The 17,406-nt window shown below is 33.2% G+C and overlaps 2 protein-coding genes across 2 annotated transcripts; one reads left to right on the forward strand and one right to left on the reverse strand.

The window, feature by feature from the left end:
• Positions 1–512: 512 nt before the first annotated feature.
• LOC100252832 (putative E3 ubiquitin-protein ligase LIN) lies at positions 513–4,778 on the reverse strand. Its single transcript, XM_002274283.5, has 7 exons — positions 3,535–4,778; positions 3,289–3,436; positions 2,221–3,191; positions 1,988–2,135; positions 1,525–1,788; positions 1,114–1,423; positions 513–926 (listed from the first exon to the last, which is right to left on the reverse strand). The coding sequence occupies exons 1-7, from the start codon at positions 4,617–4,619 to the stop codon at positions 742–744; spliced, it is 3,111 nt and encodes a 1,036-aa protein (XP_002274319.3). The 5' UTR covers positions 4,620–4,778; the 3' UTR covers positions 513–741.
• Positions 4,779–15,785: 11,007 nt separating this feature from the next.
• Positions 15,786–17,336, forward strand: LOC100257977 (probable 3-ketoacyl-CoA synthase 21). The gene has a single exon (XM_010657627.3). The coding sequence runs from the start codon at positions 15,856–15,858 to the stop codon at positions 17,251–17,253; it is 1,398 nt and encodes a 465-aa protein (XP_010655929.2). The 5' UTR covers positions 15,786–15,855; the 3' UTR covers positions 17,254–17,336.
• The last annotated feature ends 70 nt before the right edge of the window (positions 17,337–17,406 follow it).

Genomic DNA, 17,406 nt, shown 5'->3' on the forward strand with positions numbered 1-17,406 from the left:
CTTGATTGTATTCTTTCAGGTCATTAGTACACGATGGTGCCTACATTGTCCCCAAGGAAACCGCTGAAACTTGAAAATACTAAGTACTGAACACAGCCCGGTCAGTTGATGCAGTCCAGATAGTCTGAATCTGATAAAATGCAAGTTGCCTGAACACCCAGCTACATGATTTTCTGGGTTTTTTTCCTTGGGTATTCAGTCTTTAGGTGAAATGGTGGAGCTGAAAGCCAACTAGGCCAACTGAAACTGCGCTAAAACATTACGGCCAAGTTCAAAAATGCTATTAGCTGCTACGTTTCTAGCTAGCCCTGTTGCTTCGAAACAGCAGAACACTGAAAATTCTTCTGATCCAAGAATGAAAAATGACCTCAATACTCTCTTTAGATCTCCTGTATGAATTCTTGAGTTGTTCAATGTTATAGCTTATTTGTTTGTGGAGACTGACTAGACATTGATGAGCAACCAGAACGTCCAAGCAAAATTTTGAGGGAGACAAGCACTGTAGAGGACACTAGAAATTCTTTTTTTGGGTTACATAACCTTATCTGGATTTTTATGAGATGTACAATAGAGGATTTGGGAGATTAAAAAAAGGGAAAATAAAAGAGAACTATGGCGTATACTTGCACACAATAAACCCAAAAAAAATGGAACATTCCCTTTGAATGAACATGTGATGGCAATAACATAGGAAGAATCGCCACCCTTAGTAAAAAGAAAAAGAGAGAACAATTGGGGAATTTAGATTTTAGATGACTCCTTTCTACTTTTTGAACTTGGCACGGTTTCTCGGTCAGGAAACCGATGCCTTGGCCTGCTTGTGATGATTGACATAAGCTCGTTGGCTGTCCATGTGACTAACGATAGATTGCGAAGAGAGTTCACCAGCTCTTCATGATCCAAGGATGAGAGCATTGAAGTGCATTCTGTGAAAAATATGAACCCAAATAGATCAATAAAGATGACTATTTTTGGTGCAAGTTAATTTGAAATAAATCTCAAAGAAGAACAATTCTGATAAAATGTTTCCTATGCCAAGTTTATAATTTATAACATCTTCCTGGGAGTAATTCTTCTTTGAAGTTACTGATGATATGTAGTTGCATATTTTACCTGAATTCTTGGCAAGATTCAGCAATGAATATGAAGCAATCACTCTTTCCTCAACATCTCTGTTGTAACTCAACAACTCTATCAACTGTGGGACAAGGATTGAGCATGCCATCCACCGAAAACTTTCATCTTCCATGGAACACAAAAAGTTGCTCATCCATGAAACTGTGACCAAGCTTGCTCGGGCCAAACATGGAATGCCATTGGCTATGGAATCTGAGAGAGCAGACAAGAATCTCTTGTTGCCGCTTCTGAACAATGCAATGGCTGCCTTCTTCTGCCAGTTTTCTGTTGCTTCTTCCTCGTCATTCTGATCATTGTTGCACAAAATTAGATGTGGGAGATTCAATTGAGAAATTTAGACCCACTCAGACTACCAAATGGAACTACAGTAATAGCCTAGCAGCGTACCTCAAGGCTTCCAGAGTTCATAATTTCATTGACAAATATTTCGGTGTTGTGGAGTGAATCTTCTGAGATCTCTTCTAAACCAGCTTGCTGTAAGAGCCATTTTTCTGCTGATGCCTCTCCTGTGTAAGAGAATCGGCCTCCCAATATCATGAGAGTTTTTGATGACTGTTGTTGGACCTTTTCATTACATGTTTGACAGTCCAAAGCTGCTATAATTGTCTCGACTGCTTCTTCTCTATATACGCTGCTCTTTGAAGGATCTCCCTGCAAAATAACTGCTACTCCATGTGGGGGCTGCTCAAGAGTCTAAAACCAGACTGTTTTGAACTAATGCATGCCCAGGTTGGTTCCCAAGAGAATTGAGGAAAAGGAAAGAAATTTTGAAATCTCATGGCATCCATTTCTTCAAATTCTCAGAAATCAAGTGGGGCACAAGTGAATGAACGACTAAAATTAGACTTACCAGAAGATCAAGCTGTAACAACAGAGCTGCAACTAATGGGCGTTCTTCAGGTGGAGCCCTCTGCAGATAGACTAACAAGATGTGCATTGTGTTCAAGTGAGCACCTCCATTCTGAAGACCATCTAAGAATTTCGTAATCTGAGTTCTTCTGTAGAGCGAAGCAAGCTTCTGACAATTACTTCAACTATTGTTGAAAGCAAAAGAAAGAAAGACAAGAGAGAAAAAATCGATACCTATTGAGGCATATCAACTCAGTCAATAAAGCGAAAGCACAAGAACTGGAATTCTTTTGATTGCCTAGAACGAGGAGTTCAAGAATGGAAGCCTTGTTCAGATTGTTCGCCAAGTAATGTCGGCAGCTTCCATCAGCCTGAATGCAACAGGAAATGATGGAAGCAGCATTGTTCCTTCCGCAGGCATCTCCAGTCTCTATTCTTTTCACCAACAAGCTCAATCCTCCAATTGAAACAACTTGTCTGGCATTCTCCAAGTTTTGGTCTTCATTGAAGCCCATAAGAAGTTGGTCTAGGAAGTAATATGCTGCCACTTGAGGACTGCATCTAACTGTGAATAAGGTCTGCAGCTGGTCCCCAAACTCCAACACCCGAAGGACCAATGGAATCCACTCAATTGATATCAGCTGTTTGGCCTTTGGCTTCAATAGATAAAGCAAAACCGCAGCTTTTAGAAATAGACTACTGCTTCTCAGGAGTCTCATAAAGATCTCAAGTTGTGGATCTGAACTCAATATTATCTGCCTATTTGCCTCCTTTCTCCATACAAATTCTGCTAAAATTGAGATCCCCAATTCTAGAATTTCATCGTCATTGGAAGCAAATAGAACTTCAAGAATTCCCTCTATCACAGGTGCCTTTGACAATGCAGATTCAGTGACACGATCGCCATGTGAGTCCAACCAAGCTTTTGTAATCACCCGAACTGCTCTTTCACAGTCAGTTAGGCTGTCTGATGAGGAAATGGTGGTAATTGCTCTAGCGAGATCACTTGCAGGAAGGTAGCTATTTTCTTCCTTTCTGATTGAATCATTCCTGACTATGAAATTGCCGTTCACCAAGCATTCTGTCAGCTCCCTTTGGCAGGTAAAGAACCGAAAAAAGTCTATTCTCTGTGTCTCGGACCACAATTCATCTTTTGTGAATCTGTAATGTTGGCTTGGCGATCTTCTCTGAGCTCCTAATCCATTCTGCCAAGGGAAAAGAACAGATGAAATTTGGGAAATTTCTAAGTAACAGTTACCTTATATAAAATATTCACCATCCTGAGGAGACGGAGTTACTCACATGAACATAATGATGTCGGGCGTCGCTATCTTCATTCGTACAAACTTTTTCTTTTTCCTCCACACTCCATGTATCAATTTTAGCTCCAGTTCGCTCACTATGTTCCATGGATTGCCGCTCAGAGGTGGGGCCGAAAACAGCTTGATACCTTTCAAGATAGAGCAATGATGAAACAAAGCACACAAACAACTTCGGGGTAATTTTTTAGAAGATCATGGAAAGTGATTAAAATACTTTGAAACTTACAAGTTTTTGTTGATGGAGAGATTCGAAGAGAAAGAGTCCGATGATCGCCTCATTGAATTCCCATAACTAGGCCTTGATGGTAAGGGCACAGAGGGTATGGGAGGGGCTTTGACCCCAACTTTGAGCCAGTCCTTGTAGTAAAACGCAAACTGCCTGGTGCCCATGTCCATTTGATCGTTGTAGATCTTGCTCAAAGCTATAGCCCTCTTCTCTTTGTCCCCAAAATTTGGGTTTGACAGGAATTCAAGCTCATTAGCGTACCAAACCTTGAGATGGAGAAGATGGGGAAGGAAAAAATGCTCCCAAAGATCAGGAAGCAAGTCAGTCCGGGCTAGAAAAGGTGCATCACAGAACACTTGAAGCAAGTGCCTAGCTGAAATTCTATCATTTTTCTCAAGCTTATAGACTATGGACAAGTAGAGCTGAGCGCAAGCTGAGAGGTGGGAATTGGGAATCCCACAAGTAGAGCCGTTACGGGATGTTTCAGAATTAAGTGAGGCAACGATGCTCAAAAGCCTAATGGAGTTCCTCAGGGATTTCATCCTCAACTCCATGTGTGTCCCAGGGCTCCCAAGTACCAGCTGCTCAATGCTCTCAATTCCCAACTCCATGTTTGCAAACACCCCATTATCCGAATCCTTTTTCCTACTCTCCAAACAAGCGTAACACTTTTCCCTGACGCTTTCCCGGAAAGTTTCATCCTTGAGGTACCTCCCAATGTATCCACTGAGTATTGAAATCACAGCCCTGATGGCCACTTCATCAATGGCAGGCCCATCCCTCCTTGCACCCTCAGAACCACCCAAGGACTGAGAATTGGCCCTCTCTGAATCCGAACTAACTCTTTTGGAGGAAAGGAGGCCAGGGGCGTTTCGGGTGATGGCCTTGTCGGCCTTGTGCTTGACGGAGTGGAAGTTTCTTCTGTCATGGCAGATGTAGATGGGGAGAGCAATGGAATCATCTCGAGCAAGTCTGGGGTCTCTGTTGGGCTTGGAGAGGAGTGGAGGCTTTCGGGAGGTTTTGGGGTGGTTTTTCGTGCGCTCAAAGCCTTCTTCAACGAGAAGGTCGTGAAGAGACGCCATCATTTGTGAAGACGGTGCCGTTGGTGGGGAAGGTGGTGGTGGTGTGGTGGAGCGATTCTGAAAAGCTTCACTGACATTCTTTCAAAACCTAAAGATAACAAAACAAAAGCACACACAAGAAGAAAAGGAGAAAACAATGAGATGAGGACAATATTGCTTGGCCGTTCCTTTTTTTTTGTTAAATTATTACTTTTATTTCTATTTTTAAATCATCCGCCTTTTTAAATTTTTCCTCTTAAAAACAAAATGATAGGAATTAATAATTAGACAATATTAAGCAATTGAACTTAATCAAAGAGGAAGGGGGAATGTTTTTTCCCATCTTAAGATGTCATTAGTGGGTGAGAAAAGGATAATAAAGAGAAAATTACATTAATTTTTTAGACTAGGATGGATGGATCAGGAGTTATAATTTTAAAATTATAAATTTTATATTATAATTAAAAATTCTTTTAATAAATTTAATTTAATTATATTGATTGATATTAATAGATTATTTTTAATTGAACAGAAAAAATAAATTTTCTTTTTTGTTAAGTCACTTTCCTCAAAAAATACCAAAAATTTTTGGTAAACCCGTTGAATTGGACTGGTCAGGGTGATATTATAAAATATAAAGTTTTTAAGAAAAATATCAAACAGAAAAGGTTGCATGTAAGTTTGGGAACTCAGAACATGTGCCGTGCTTAGGTGAATGGGGCACACTAATCAGCGCATAGAGATTGCGAGATTCTTACTCCAAAAAACAATGTAAAAATAATAATAATACTAATCATATTCGGATGATATCATCTACATGCCACCGCAGCATAACCAACCAGGACCCGCTTGAATATTCTTAGGACTTTGGTTAATCGTGACATCTGTTGACGTGGAGTACATATTACGGTGATCGACTAGAATGTGAAATGGCGCAAATATCCAAGTCTTTGGTTTGAAGTGGAGAAGAGTGTCAAATGGTGCAAAGATTGTGGAAAATTGTGGAGCATAGGGAAGACCCGCTTTAATATTGTTAGGACTTTGGTTAATCGTCACATCCAAATCCTATTTTGATGTGGACCATATTACGGTGATTGAGCAGAGTGTCAAATGGTGCAAATATTGCAGAAATTGACGCTACGGAAATTGACAGTTGGATGGTGTCCCTTCAACTCTTATCAAAATTGGAGATGTGGAGTCATTTTTTAATCCAAAACTATTAAAATAATAACTTTTATTTTATAGAACAAAAATACTACATCGATGAATCATTATTTTTTTATGGGTCATTGCAAACAATTTTATTATTTTTTTCATATATTTTTACCCCAATTTTCAACATATTATATGTCATTTTATTATAATAAAAAGTGAAATATCAATATAGGAAAGATAAAATCTTACATACTCCTTATGTTTATAATCTTCTATAAAATAAGAAAAAAAAAATAAGGTTAGGTTTGAATCTGGAAAAATATTAAGAAAAGAAAAAAAACATATGTTAATATTTGATTTTATTATAAAAGAATATAGAAAAACATCAAATATAATTAAAATTAATTAAAAATTTATATATTTTAAAATTATTTAATTTTTATATAATTAAAGAAAATAAGTGATATAATTAAAAAAAAATTAATTTATTAAATATTAAAAATTGAAAAAAAAAACAGTCATAATAAATTTTATGACTGGGAAAAAAAACATTTGATAGAGTTTAAAATTGGGAAATGAAAATAAGAAATGTTTGAGAAATGGGCGTTGAAGAAGAGCATGTGTAAGGATTTGAATTTGTGGGCTCACGCAGTGGATGGTGGCTCCGTGCCAAATAAAAGGTCGAGGTATAAAACGAAGGAGAGGGGAAGGACATTGGGGCTGTATAGATATATTCAAGTATGCCTTAACGTTTTCTGACCTTCATTCTCCGCCTCCCATTTTTCGATGCCCTCTCTTCTCGTCTTATTCTTCTTTGCCGCTGCCAATCACTTTAGTTGGTGTCTTACTTTTTACCTAATTTGAACTTATGCTTCGATATCTTCTCCTCACACTTACCCTAAAAAGTAATGAAAAATGTTTATTATCCAAATTATTATATTCTAAGAATATATTTTATAGTGATTTTAGAAAATATTTTTAGATTAAAAATAGAAATTTTTTTTTTAAAAAAGGTATTTAATGAAATTTATAAATATTTTTTTAAAATCTCTATACAATATATTTGATAATAATTTTAAAAACTATTTTTTAAAAATAAAAAATTTTAAATATTAAAAATACTTTTTAAAATCACTTAAAAAATAATCAATATAATTTATTTTTTTTAAGAAACAGTCCAATCATAATTGGAATGAAAACAGCCAAAGGAGGAAATGAGAGATGTGCATAGGTGTTGGCTTTCTCATCTTTCCTTCTTTTATTTTCTATTTTGTATTTTTTTTTTTTTTTTGTCTTCAATTGAAATTAATCGATTTCATTTCATGCATATCTTTCAAGGAATCTCGGAAGCCCGTGAGCTGTTGACTGCGACAAACATTGATGGGCATGTGCGTTGGAACTTGGAAATTGGGTCACCTTGGATTGGAAGAGGCGGCATATGGATTCCACCGACGACTTTTTCTGTCCCTTTCTTTTTATCATTCTAATGATGCAATTATTATTAAAAATTAAATCCATGTTGTAAAAATAAATGAAGGGATTTTGAAAATTAAATACAACATTTTAAAAAATAATTTTTAAAATATGACAATTGAAAATTTATTTCTAATTTCCTGTAATTTATTAAAAATTAAATAAAATGTGATCTTCCGAAGAAACAATAACAATTTAAATATTAAATTTTGAAAAAAAAAAAAATTTTAAATTTGAATTTATATTGAAATTGGTTTCAAAAGACAATTTGTAAATATAATTTTTCAATTGTTATAAATCTCAAATTATCTCTCCACTACCATATTTTGCAAATAGTAATTTCAGAGTGAAGAGAGTGATAAAAGTAGAAAAAAAAATCCATAAATATAGATGTCAACGTATTTTCTCATCTAATTATGTTAAAGATGAGTTGCTTGAACTTTGAATGTCTCAAATTCTTTCAATTCTCCTTTCCACATTTTCTTTTATTTTATTTCCCATTTATTCTTCAATTTATAAGACATGTTCAACATATGATGTTTGGGAGTTAATTATCTAAATCTTAATTCTAGATTGTTAATATAAAGTAGATTTTATATATTTTATTAATGTTTGTTTTCCTATTAGCTCAAGTTGTTTTGAAGGTAATCATCTTAATCTCAATTGTAAAATTTTAATATAGAGTAGATTTTGTATATTTTTATTAATGTTTATTTTCTTCATCTAAATTACATTATATACAAAAAGAAACTATTAATAAATTATTTTACTTTATCATAGTGAAAAGTTATGCACATATCATTATAAGTAGAAGTTATGTGACAACTATTTTAAATTTTCTTATAACAAAAATATATATATATAAACAATTTTATAATTTATTATAGCCAGAAGTTATAGTAATATTATTAACCTACAAATTACACAAGTTTTATTTTATATTGAAGCATACTTTTATAATGATAAATACTATTTATGAAAATTTGTTGGTTACACCTAATTAGTAATATAAATTTAAATATTGTTTGGTAATATAGTTTTGAATTTTTGCGATTGATTCTAATAATATTATTTTATTGCATGTGAAAAGTTTCTAATAATGTTGAATTTCACAAAACTTGAATGTGTTATTTGAAATTTCAAGAAAAAAAACTATTTATCTTGGATCCTTGATGCTGAAATATATCTTGAATATGTGAGATCGGTAATTGGTTTTTCATTACTTCTCATATTCTTTTGGAGACATGTCTTAAAGATTATGTAATACTTCTTTTTCTTAAGAGGTGTATTAGTTTATGAGATATCCAAGATAATTTCAAGGGTCACTTCCTTTATAGTCAAGATCATTAGAAGATGTTTGATATTACAAACATCAGATTTCTAATGAAGATTATATGATAAGGAATAAGGTAAAAAGTAATATAGATTGGAGGATACACTAGAAGATAATCTTACATTACACAAGATACTATGAATCTAGAGGTATAAAGACATATCATTCATATGACTTTTAATATACCAGTATCTCATCATAGTGGGAGGTTTATATCCCACAGATTATGAGGAAGAAGTAAGCAGTGTTTGTTTTCACTTATGGCAAGGTGTTATGAAGGGATAGTTAAAATTGATTCATGGATTTGAGAAATTTAGTAGAGACTGTAGCACACCACCTCCTAATTAAAGGGATGCCTTGTCTTGGTTGTGGGGATGGGTTTCCTATGGTGAGTGCATTAGTGTACTTAATATACATTGGACAAGACCTATGGTGAATCATGATGCAAGGTAATTAATTGTCATGATTCACCAAACTACTATGTTATATTGACTCTCAACCTTAAGAGGATATTGAGTTTGTGCTGAAATTAATAAAAGACTTTAACTTATGAATGAGACCTTAAAGTGATAATATATCTCTATGGATTGGGTAACTATTGATGAAGGCAGGTAGCAACAAGTATTCTCAATAGAGGCACCATGATATCTCATGGGATTAAAACAATATGTCCTTTTAGGTGATCCAAATGACATGTGATCAAAAAATTTGTAACCGTAGTAATTCCTTTGGTGGAATTTGACATATGCTCCTTAGAGGTGGAGTATGTCAATTGATCACATAATAGTGAGATTTGTAACTCAATGATTGAAGATGTAATCTTAATAGATGATAACACTACCTTGTTAGATTGTAGACATCAATTCATGAGGAGTTTGCATGTAGTAGACAATAGGTCATAGACCTGAACTCCATCTTAATTTTATTTACATAAGATATTGGAGTGCAATTAATTATCTCTAGTGGGATGTTGAAATAACTTTAGAATTGGATTATGAAGGAGTCAATACTCCTATGGGTCTAAGTGGCCTCCTCTCTAAGCTCATATACAATGATGACATGGTTTATGAGGGTTATATAAAGGTGTTTTGGTGATCACGCAAGGTTGCATAGGAGACCGTGAACAATGTCTTTAGATTGGGTTAGCTTATTAATTATATGGTCTCGTGTAGTTAATTAATCAATTATGACCTATTTTGGGTTAAATTAAGTAACCCAAGCCCATATGAGTTCAAGTCACTTAAGCCTAGTAAAGAAACCCTATAAATACCCTTTAGGGGTTAGGGTTAGGGCTTCCATGGATTTAGATAGTCATCTTTCACCTCTAGAGAAAGAAAGAGAGAGACTAAGTTTCTACTCTTCCAAAGCCTACACTTTGGAGTGCCAAGATCATAATTCGAGTCATCAGGCCCAAGATCTTAGGTGAACGAGACCTCCAAACTTTTGAGGCTTCATCCTTATCGAATGGATTTTCATTTGGAAACATCCAAATCATATATATGAGTACTATAACTCTAGATTTATAGTTAATAATGGTTATTATTGTCATTTTATTTTGCTACAATGGTTTTAGAGATGCCCTAGGAATAGAAACATGCACCTTACGAGATCCAAAGCCTATGAACAAAGTCATTTGGGGTTCCTAGTAACACACTAGTGCACTTACCATAGGAAACTCATTCCGATAGTCAAGACTAGTCATTCCAACAAGTAGGAGGTAATGAATGCACTATAACCTTTAATGAATTGCCTAAATTCATGAAACGATTGTGAACAAGTCATCTATTCGCAAGGAACCTATGACTTGAATCTTCTGTACAACTCTTAATGCACCAAATTCATGTACAATGTAAGAGATGCTATGTGAGAATGCTCATGAAATACCATGCATGAAATAAGGATAGGTAAAAGTAAAACTTGAATATCATTAAATAAATAATGAATTTTAAATTTGTTATATCATGTCATGCTTTTAAGGGATATATTGTAACAATATAGGAGCTTGTGATTAATCTCTTTAGATTAGGTTGATTAACTAATTGAAGCTCAGTTGGGTTACTTACAATTGAGCTAAATTAAGTGATCCATGCCCATTAGAAGCCTATAAATACCCCCCACCCCTTATAGGTTAGGGCTTCAATCTTACTTCTTATTCATTTTGAGAAAGAGAACTTGCGAAACCAAGGTTTAGTTAATCTATATTTTGATGATAATAAAATAAAGTTTGGAACTAATGATTATATTTCAAGTGTGATTAGGCAAGAAAATTTCCAAAGTGGCAATCACAAAGACAAAATCAAGCCAAAGCGAAATCAATAAGAAGATGAAGACCTCAAAGAGAAGTGTTTTTCAAGACCTAAGCTTCATAGGATCTCTTTGTAAGCTTGTTGGTGCACTAGATTTTTCATGCATTATAGTCTTTACTTATGCACCAAAATCATTCAAGAGTTATTTTGTTTTAAATCTTTTAAAATTGGATGATTTCATGTTTTCAACTAAAATCTTATGTGCTTTCCAAATTTGTTTAAAAGGTTTTAAGTTGAAAAAAAGTGGTTGTTAAGCCACAAAACGGCTCAACCAGTTGAATCAAATGAGGAACCAGTCGACCTATTTAGCTCAACCGGTTGAGGGTTGCAAAACCTTCTCTTTCTTCCAAAACGCTTGTTCAACTGGTTGAGGACTAGTCGAGGGGCATTCAAGGGGTGGTCGAGGTCCAACAGTCACTTGTCATGCATTAAATGCTAACAGTTAGTCAACCGGTCAAACCGGAGCTCAACCGGACGAACACCCAATGGCTAGTTTGACATTTTTCCTTTGTAAAAAAGGCTTCAATCTTCATTGTTTTAAGAGTTTGACCTTCCTAAACATTTATTGAATATATTTGAGCCTTAGGGGAGTGTTTTTTAGTGCACCATTGTTCTAAAACTTGCATATCATTAGTGCACCTTTCGATCTTAATTTTTCTTGTACATTTGAGCCTAAAGTTTTTTACTAGGATTTTGTGAAATTATTTCTTATCTTCATTTGCAAATATTTGAGAGGAATAATCTAAGTATGAGGTATCACTTAGGGATTCTCAAGTGTGGGATATCACTTAAGAGATTATTCAAGAGTGAGATATCTCTTGAAGATTGTAAACGGTGCTTAGAACCAAAAGTCCAAGAGGGTGGATTGGAACCATAATCCAATTGTATGTTTGAAGGCTTGGTTTGAAAGTCTTAAATTAGTGGAACCTCAAGCTTAGGATTGAAGCTAGAGGAGAGTGGACATAGGCCGAGTTGCGCCGAACCACTATAAAAATCTTGTGTTTGCATGCTCTCTTCCCTACTCTTTTACTTTATATGCAATTGTCTTTATATTATTTTATTATATATTTGCAGATAATTTTCTCTTGCATTCACATAATTTAAATTTGTAAAAAAAGATCATCACCCTATTTACCCCTCTTCTAAGGTGATTTTACCTTAGGTTAAATTAGCCCAATTTTTTTAACAGAACCCTAGTCACCAATCATCCTAAAGGCTTCCACCCCTTTACTACCGAGATTCAAGGAGACAGTCATTGTGATTTAAAAAAAAAAAACAATCAATCGGTTCGTGAGATCTATTGTGACTACTACACCTTCGACAAGCTTTCTTCATCGACTAGATTAGATATGGAAACATTCGGATCTTGGTAAGCACTGAACTTTAGATCCTAATTTATATATATATATATATATATATATATATATATGTACTACTTTAGGTGCTAGAATCTATAAGCCCTAGGAAGAATTGCATGCACCCAATTGGCCCTATGATAGGGAATAAAGTAATCCAAGCATTCTCTATAGTTTTTAGTTCCACATCACCATTTTCACTTATTGGAATTGATTTCGAAACATTTAGATCACATGTATTGTTTTTTAAGCATCTAGATTTAATATTTTTATTAAAAATTGTTTCCTTGCTTAGGTTTAGTATCCCTATAATGTTAGTAGTATGCACCCCATGATCCAAAGCTTGGAATGGATTAATCTAGATATTTCAATAAATTTCATTAGCTTTTAAAACAAAAGGAACATATAGAAAAAGTTTTTTAAAAAAAAAACAAAAACAAAACAAAATCATAAAAGGAAAATAAAGTTGAATATGGTATTTTTCTTTTTCTCTCTCTACAACCCAATATTAATACCAAAGATCTTAAAATATAAATTTTCTTTGAATTATGTGTTTCTTTAATTTCCTTTAACTTCCCTAAAAAATTTCATTAGGTAAATAAATTCCAAATCAAACCGTAGATGATATATAAATTTATTAATTTTAAAAAATAATTTGAAACTTAAAAACCAACTTAACTAGTATTAGAAAATCATGAAAACTCAATGACATTAGAAAGTCATAGACTAAAATTCATTTTGAATGATTTAACTAGTTTTTTTTTTTTGTATATAATAGTATATTTGTAAATTTTTTCACTAGGAAAATAAACATCAAATCAAGAAATATTTTACGTGTTGGATTTATTAATGAATCTAGTAATTTTTAGAAATAACTTGAAACTCAAATAGTGATCCAATTAATACCAACAATTTATAGACAAAAATTGATTTAGAATGACTTTATTATTTCTCTTCTACGTAGGAACATATTTTTTCAAATACCACATAGTATTGAATTAATACCAAACTAAGTGACACTTGTATTGAATCTATTAATAACCCAATAATAACTTAAATTTAAAGATGACTTTTTTCTAACAATGACTATTATTTCTTTTCTACATATAATTATGTTTTTATAAATTTTCTAGAAATACCACATAGTATAATTAAAAATATATACCATATTTTTAATGTAGTTGTAATTACAAGTCTATTTTCATTTTTAATAACACTTGGATTAAATTTAATGAATATTATATAAATTGAATTTACAATATTTTTATAAAATCAGAATATAAAAATTATTTTAAAAAACAACTTATCCAAATTTTTTTTAAATGTTTTTAAAAATAATTTATCAAATACCCTTGTTTTTATAAAATACTAAAAAAAAAAACTATTTTTTTAAATGAAAAACAATTTTTAAAAACAAATATTTTCACCACATAGAAGGAAATGGATACTTTCCCAAAGCTACCATTATTTTTGTTATTTTTGTTGGTCTTGAATGTTAGTGGGACTAAAATAAGAGATTAGCCTAATGCAATTACTGTTAAATTATTGTTTGCCCAAAAATGTACAAGTAATGCTCAGTAAAGAGACTCTAAAGAACTATTGTTAAATTACAAGTTATATAAAAATCCATTTGGGAGTGATTTTGAGAGGAGCATAAGTGCTTCCTAAGTATTTGAAAACACTTTCTTAAAGAAATTAGTTTTAAAAATTGAGAAAGTTATGTAAAATGATTTTATGGACAAATTACATGGTAGATGATGCTTTCAAAAACCACTTATTCGTTATATAACATGATATCAAAAACATTACAAAAGTTTCTTTGTATATATAGTAATTCTCCTTAAAATTGTTTCTAATGAAAAAACTAAGTTTTTAATAATAATTAAAAAAAAAAACTAATAACAAGAGAACAATAACTAAAAGCATTTTAACTGAAATCGCCTTTGCAGTACTTCCTAAGTATCTATAAGGTCATGTATCATGCGACATTCTTACCATATTATCTCATATGAATATAATACCTATCCTAGCTTTGGAAAAATTAATAATTACTAATAATTAAAATATTTAACATGTTTGTAAATAAATAGATATTATATTATATCATTATATATTATATATTAAACTATAAAGTAGATGATATTTTAAGCATATGAATAAGGATGAAAATATTAATTTTGACGAATATATTGTTAACTTAATTCTATGGATATATCGAGATATATCGGAAAATATTAGTAGATAGTTTGATACAAAATATCAATGAAACGAAAATTGATCAAAACTCATTAAAATGTTGAAAATTTTTAAAAATAAAAATGATATAAGAAGTAAGAATAAATATTTTGAAGTGGTTTTGTTAAATAAATTAATATATCTATAATATACTTTGTCGTATTCAATAATAATATCATGTGTTGATAAAAAATATAAATTTTGTAAGTATATGTTTATTATTAAGTTACATTAAATATTATTGGACAATAATATTATGACATTTTATTATAATATGTCTATCTTTAAAATATAATTAATATTAAAATTATAATCCATTTAATTCTCAATTATATTAAATAGTATAAAATAAATGATAACATATGTACAAATTTTATTAATATTTATATTTCTTATATTTAATTAACATATATATGATTAAAAAAAATTATTAAGAAAATTATCATGATAATTTTTATATTTTTAGTGATGAATTAAATGAAATTTAAAAATAAAATAATTAGAATTAATATTTTTATTAAAATATTCTTTTAATATTTTGTTTTTATGACATGTTTTGGTATATATTTATTCTGGTGCATTTGTATAATGAAAGGGCCGGCATGTTTGCCTAGTGGTAAGCCAATGTTGTGTGTTTGGATGTTTTGTCTAGTTTCATAAATTGTCGAACAATCTATGAAATTTCTAATAAATTATCAAAATATCGATAGATCGATATTTATGTGTCATAAATCTTGTCGGAGACACCAACACCCCGACACCCGTTATATCAAAGAAATATCAAAATATTTTCGTCCTTGTATATGAATATATATATATATATATATATATATATATATATATATATATATATATATATATATATTATTTATCTAAAATTGATTACGTTTAGAGATTTTCTTAAATTCTTTTATTGTTTAGCAAAAGATTTCACATTTTTCGTCATAATTTCTAATATCACAAAGTGATTCATACGAGAGAGAAATTACTTAAAAGAAATGAAGCAGAGTGATGGAGAAAAGAAATCTAGTATACCTGTGTTTTATATGTCTCATCCCGTATTCTAATCCTATTTGGTAAATGTTATATGTCGATAGAGAGAGAGAGAGTATACACAAAGCATAAATGAAGCCTCCTGAATTCTGCAACAAATAGTCTTCTGAGACCATCTAATCCAATGCATCATCCCAAGTCAGTGACACGCAAAATGGGAGTTTTGAAAATGCAGATTCAAACTGTGGGTATGGCAAACCCATTCAGCCGTGCACGGCTTCATGCCTTTAGGCAAGGCACCAAAAGGATGTTCAATTGCCTATTCATGTTCTCCTCCACTTTTTAGTTCCCAATTCTGCAGTCTTTCTCCCGGCGATGCCATATATTATTCCAGACACAAACAACTCCATATGCAACATCCTCAGGTGCCAAAGCCCCACATCTCTCTCCTTTTCTTCTTCATGGCTATCGTCCTGGAAATCAATATGGGTTCCTCGGAATTCATTTTCTTCGTTATCCACCATTTCGCGGTTGTGGTAGCAGCAGCCTTAGTCATTATTTATCTTGTGCACAAAAGAAAAGCTTCCATCTACTTACTGGACTTCACTTGTTATCGGCCACCGGCTTCTTGTCGCGTACCTATCTCCATGCACCGCGAACTTGTGTCTCTTGACACCCGATTTGACCCTGACAGCATTGCTTTCCAGATCAAGATCCTGGAGAGATCAGGATTCAGCAGCGAAACATGTGTTCCTCCATCTTTCTGTGAACATCCCATAAGAAAGTCACTCTCATTCGCCCTAGAAGAGGCCTCATTGGTGATCTTCTCAGTTGTTACCGACCTGTTCAAGAAAACCAACATTAACCCGAAATCCATAGACATTTTGGTATTGAATAGCAGTATGTTTTCTCCTACGCCCTCTCTCAGTGCAATGGTGATAAACAAGTTCAGAATGAGAAGCAACATCAGGAGTTTTAATCTTTCTGGCATGGGGTGTAGTGCAGGAATTGTCTCGGTTGGTTTAGCTAGAGACTTGTTGAGAGTTCATCGCAATTCCTTGGCACTAATTGTGAGCACGGAGGTCATAAATCTGAATTGGTACACTGGAAAGAACCGATCCATGTTGCTGACAAACTGTCTCTTCCGGATGGGAGGTGCAGCCATACTAATGTCCAGCCAAACCCAAGATATGAACAAGGCAAAGTACGTGCTACAACACCTCGTCCGAACAAACAGGGCAGGTGATGATCAGTCCTATGCTTGTGTCTTTCAGGACATGGACCTGGAAAACAACGTTGGAGTATCAATATCAAAGGGCATAATAAATGTGGCTGGAGATGCTCTCAAGGCCAATATGGCCTCCACTGGACCACTGGTGCTGCCATTTTCTGAGCAATTCTTGTATGGTTTGTCCATCATTTGCCGGAAGATATGGAGGAGAAGCATCTACGTTCCAAACTTCAGGCGGGCTTTTGAACATTTTTGCATACATGCAGGCGGAAGAGCTGTGATCGAGGCAATGGAGAAAAGCCTGAGATTGAAGAAAGAGGATGTTGAGGCCTCTAGCATGACTCTGTACAGGTTTGGAAACACGTCCTCTTCTTCCATCTGGTACGAGCTTTCTTACCTGGAAGCCAAAGGGAGGATGAAAAAGGGAGACAGGGTTTGGCAGATTGCATTTGGAAGTGGCTTCAAGTGCAATAGCGCTATTTGGAAATGCATTCATGAGGTAGGGGTTGAGACGAACGTATGGAGCGATAGGATACACTCATATCCCATACATGTGCTCGATATTCTCAAAGATTGATTGATATAATTAATGCCATTCAATTGTCTAATGTTGTCAACTCTCCAAATGAATCCCGAGGTAAACCCCAGTACAAAGTTCAATAGCGTGTTTTGCCCTCTATTGGTCATTTTAGTGAGAAACAGAGGCAAATATCTTTCTTTAATTTACTTA

Source organism: Vitis vinifera, chromosome 10 (genome assembly GCF_030704535.1).
Source record: "Vitis vinifera cultivar Pinot Noir 40024 chromosome 10, ASM3070453v1".
NCBI lineage: Eukaryota > Viridiplantae > Streptophyta > Magnoliopsida > Vitales > Vitaceae > Vitis > Vitis vinifera.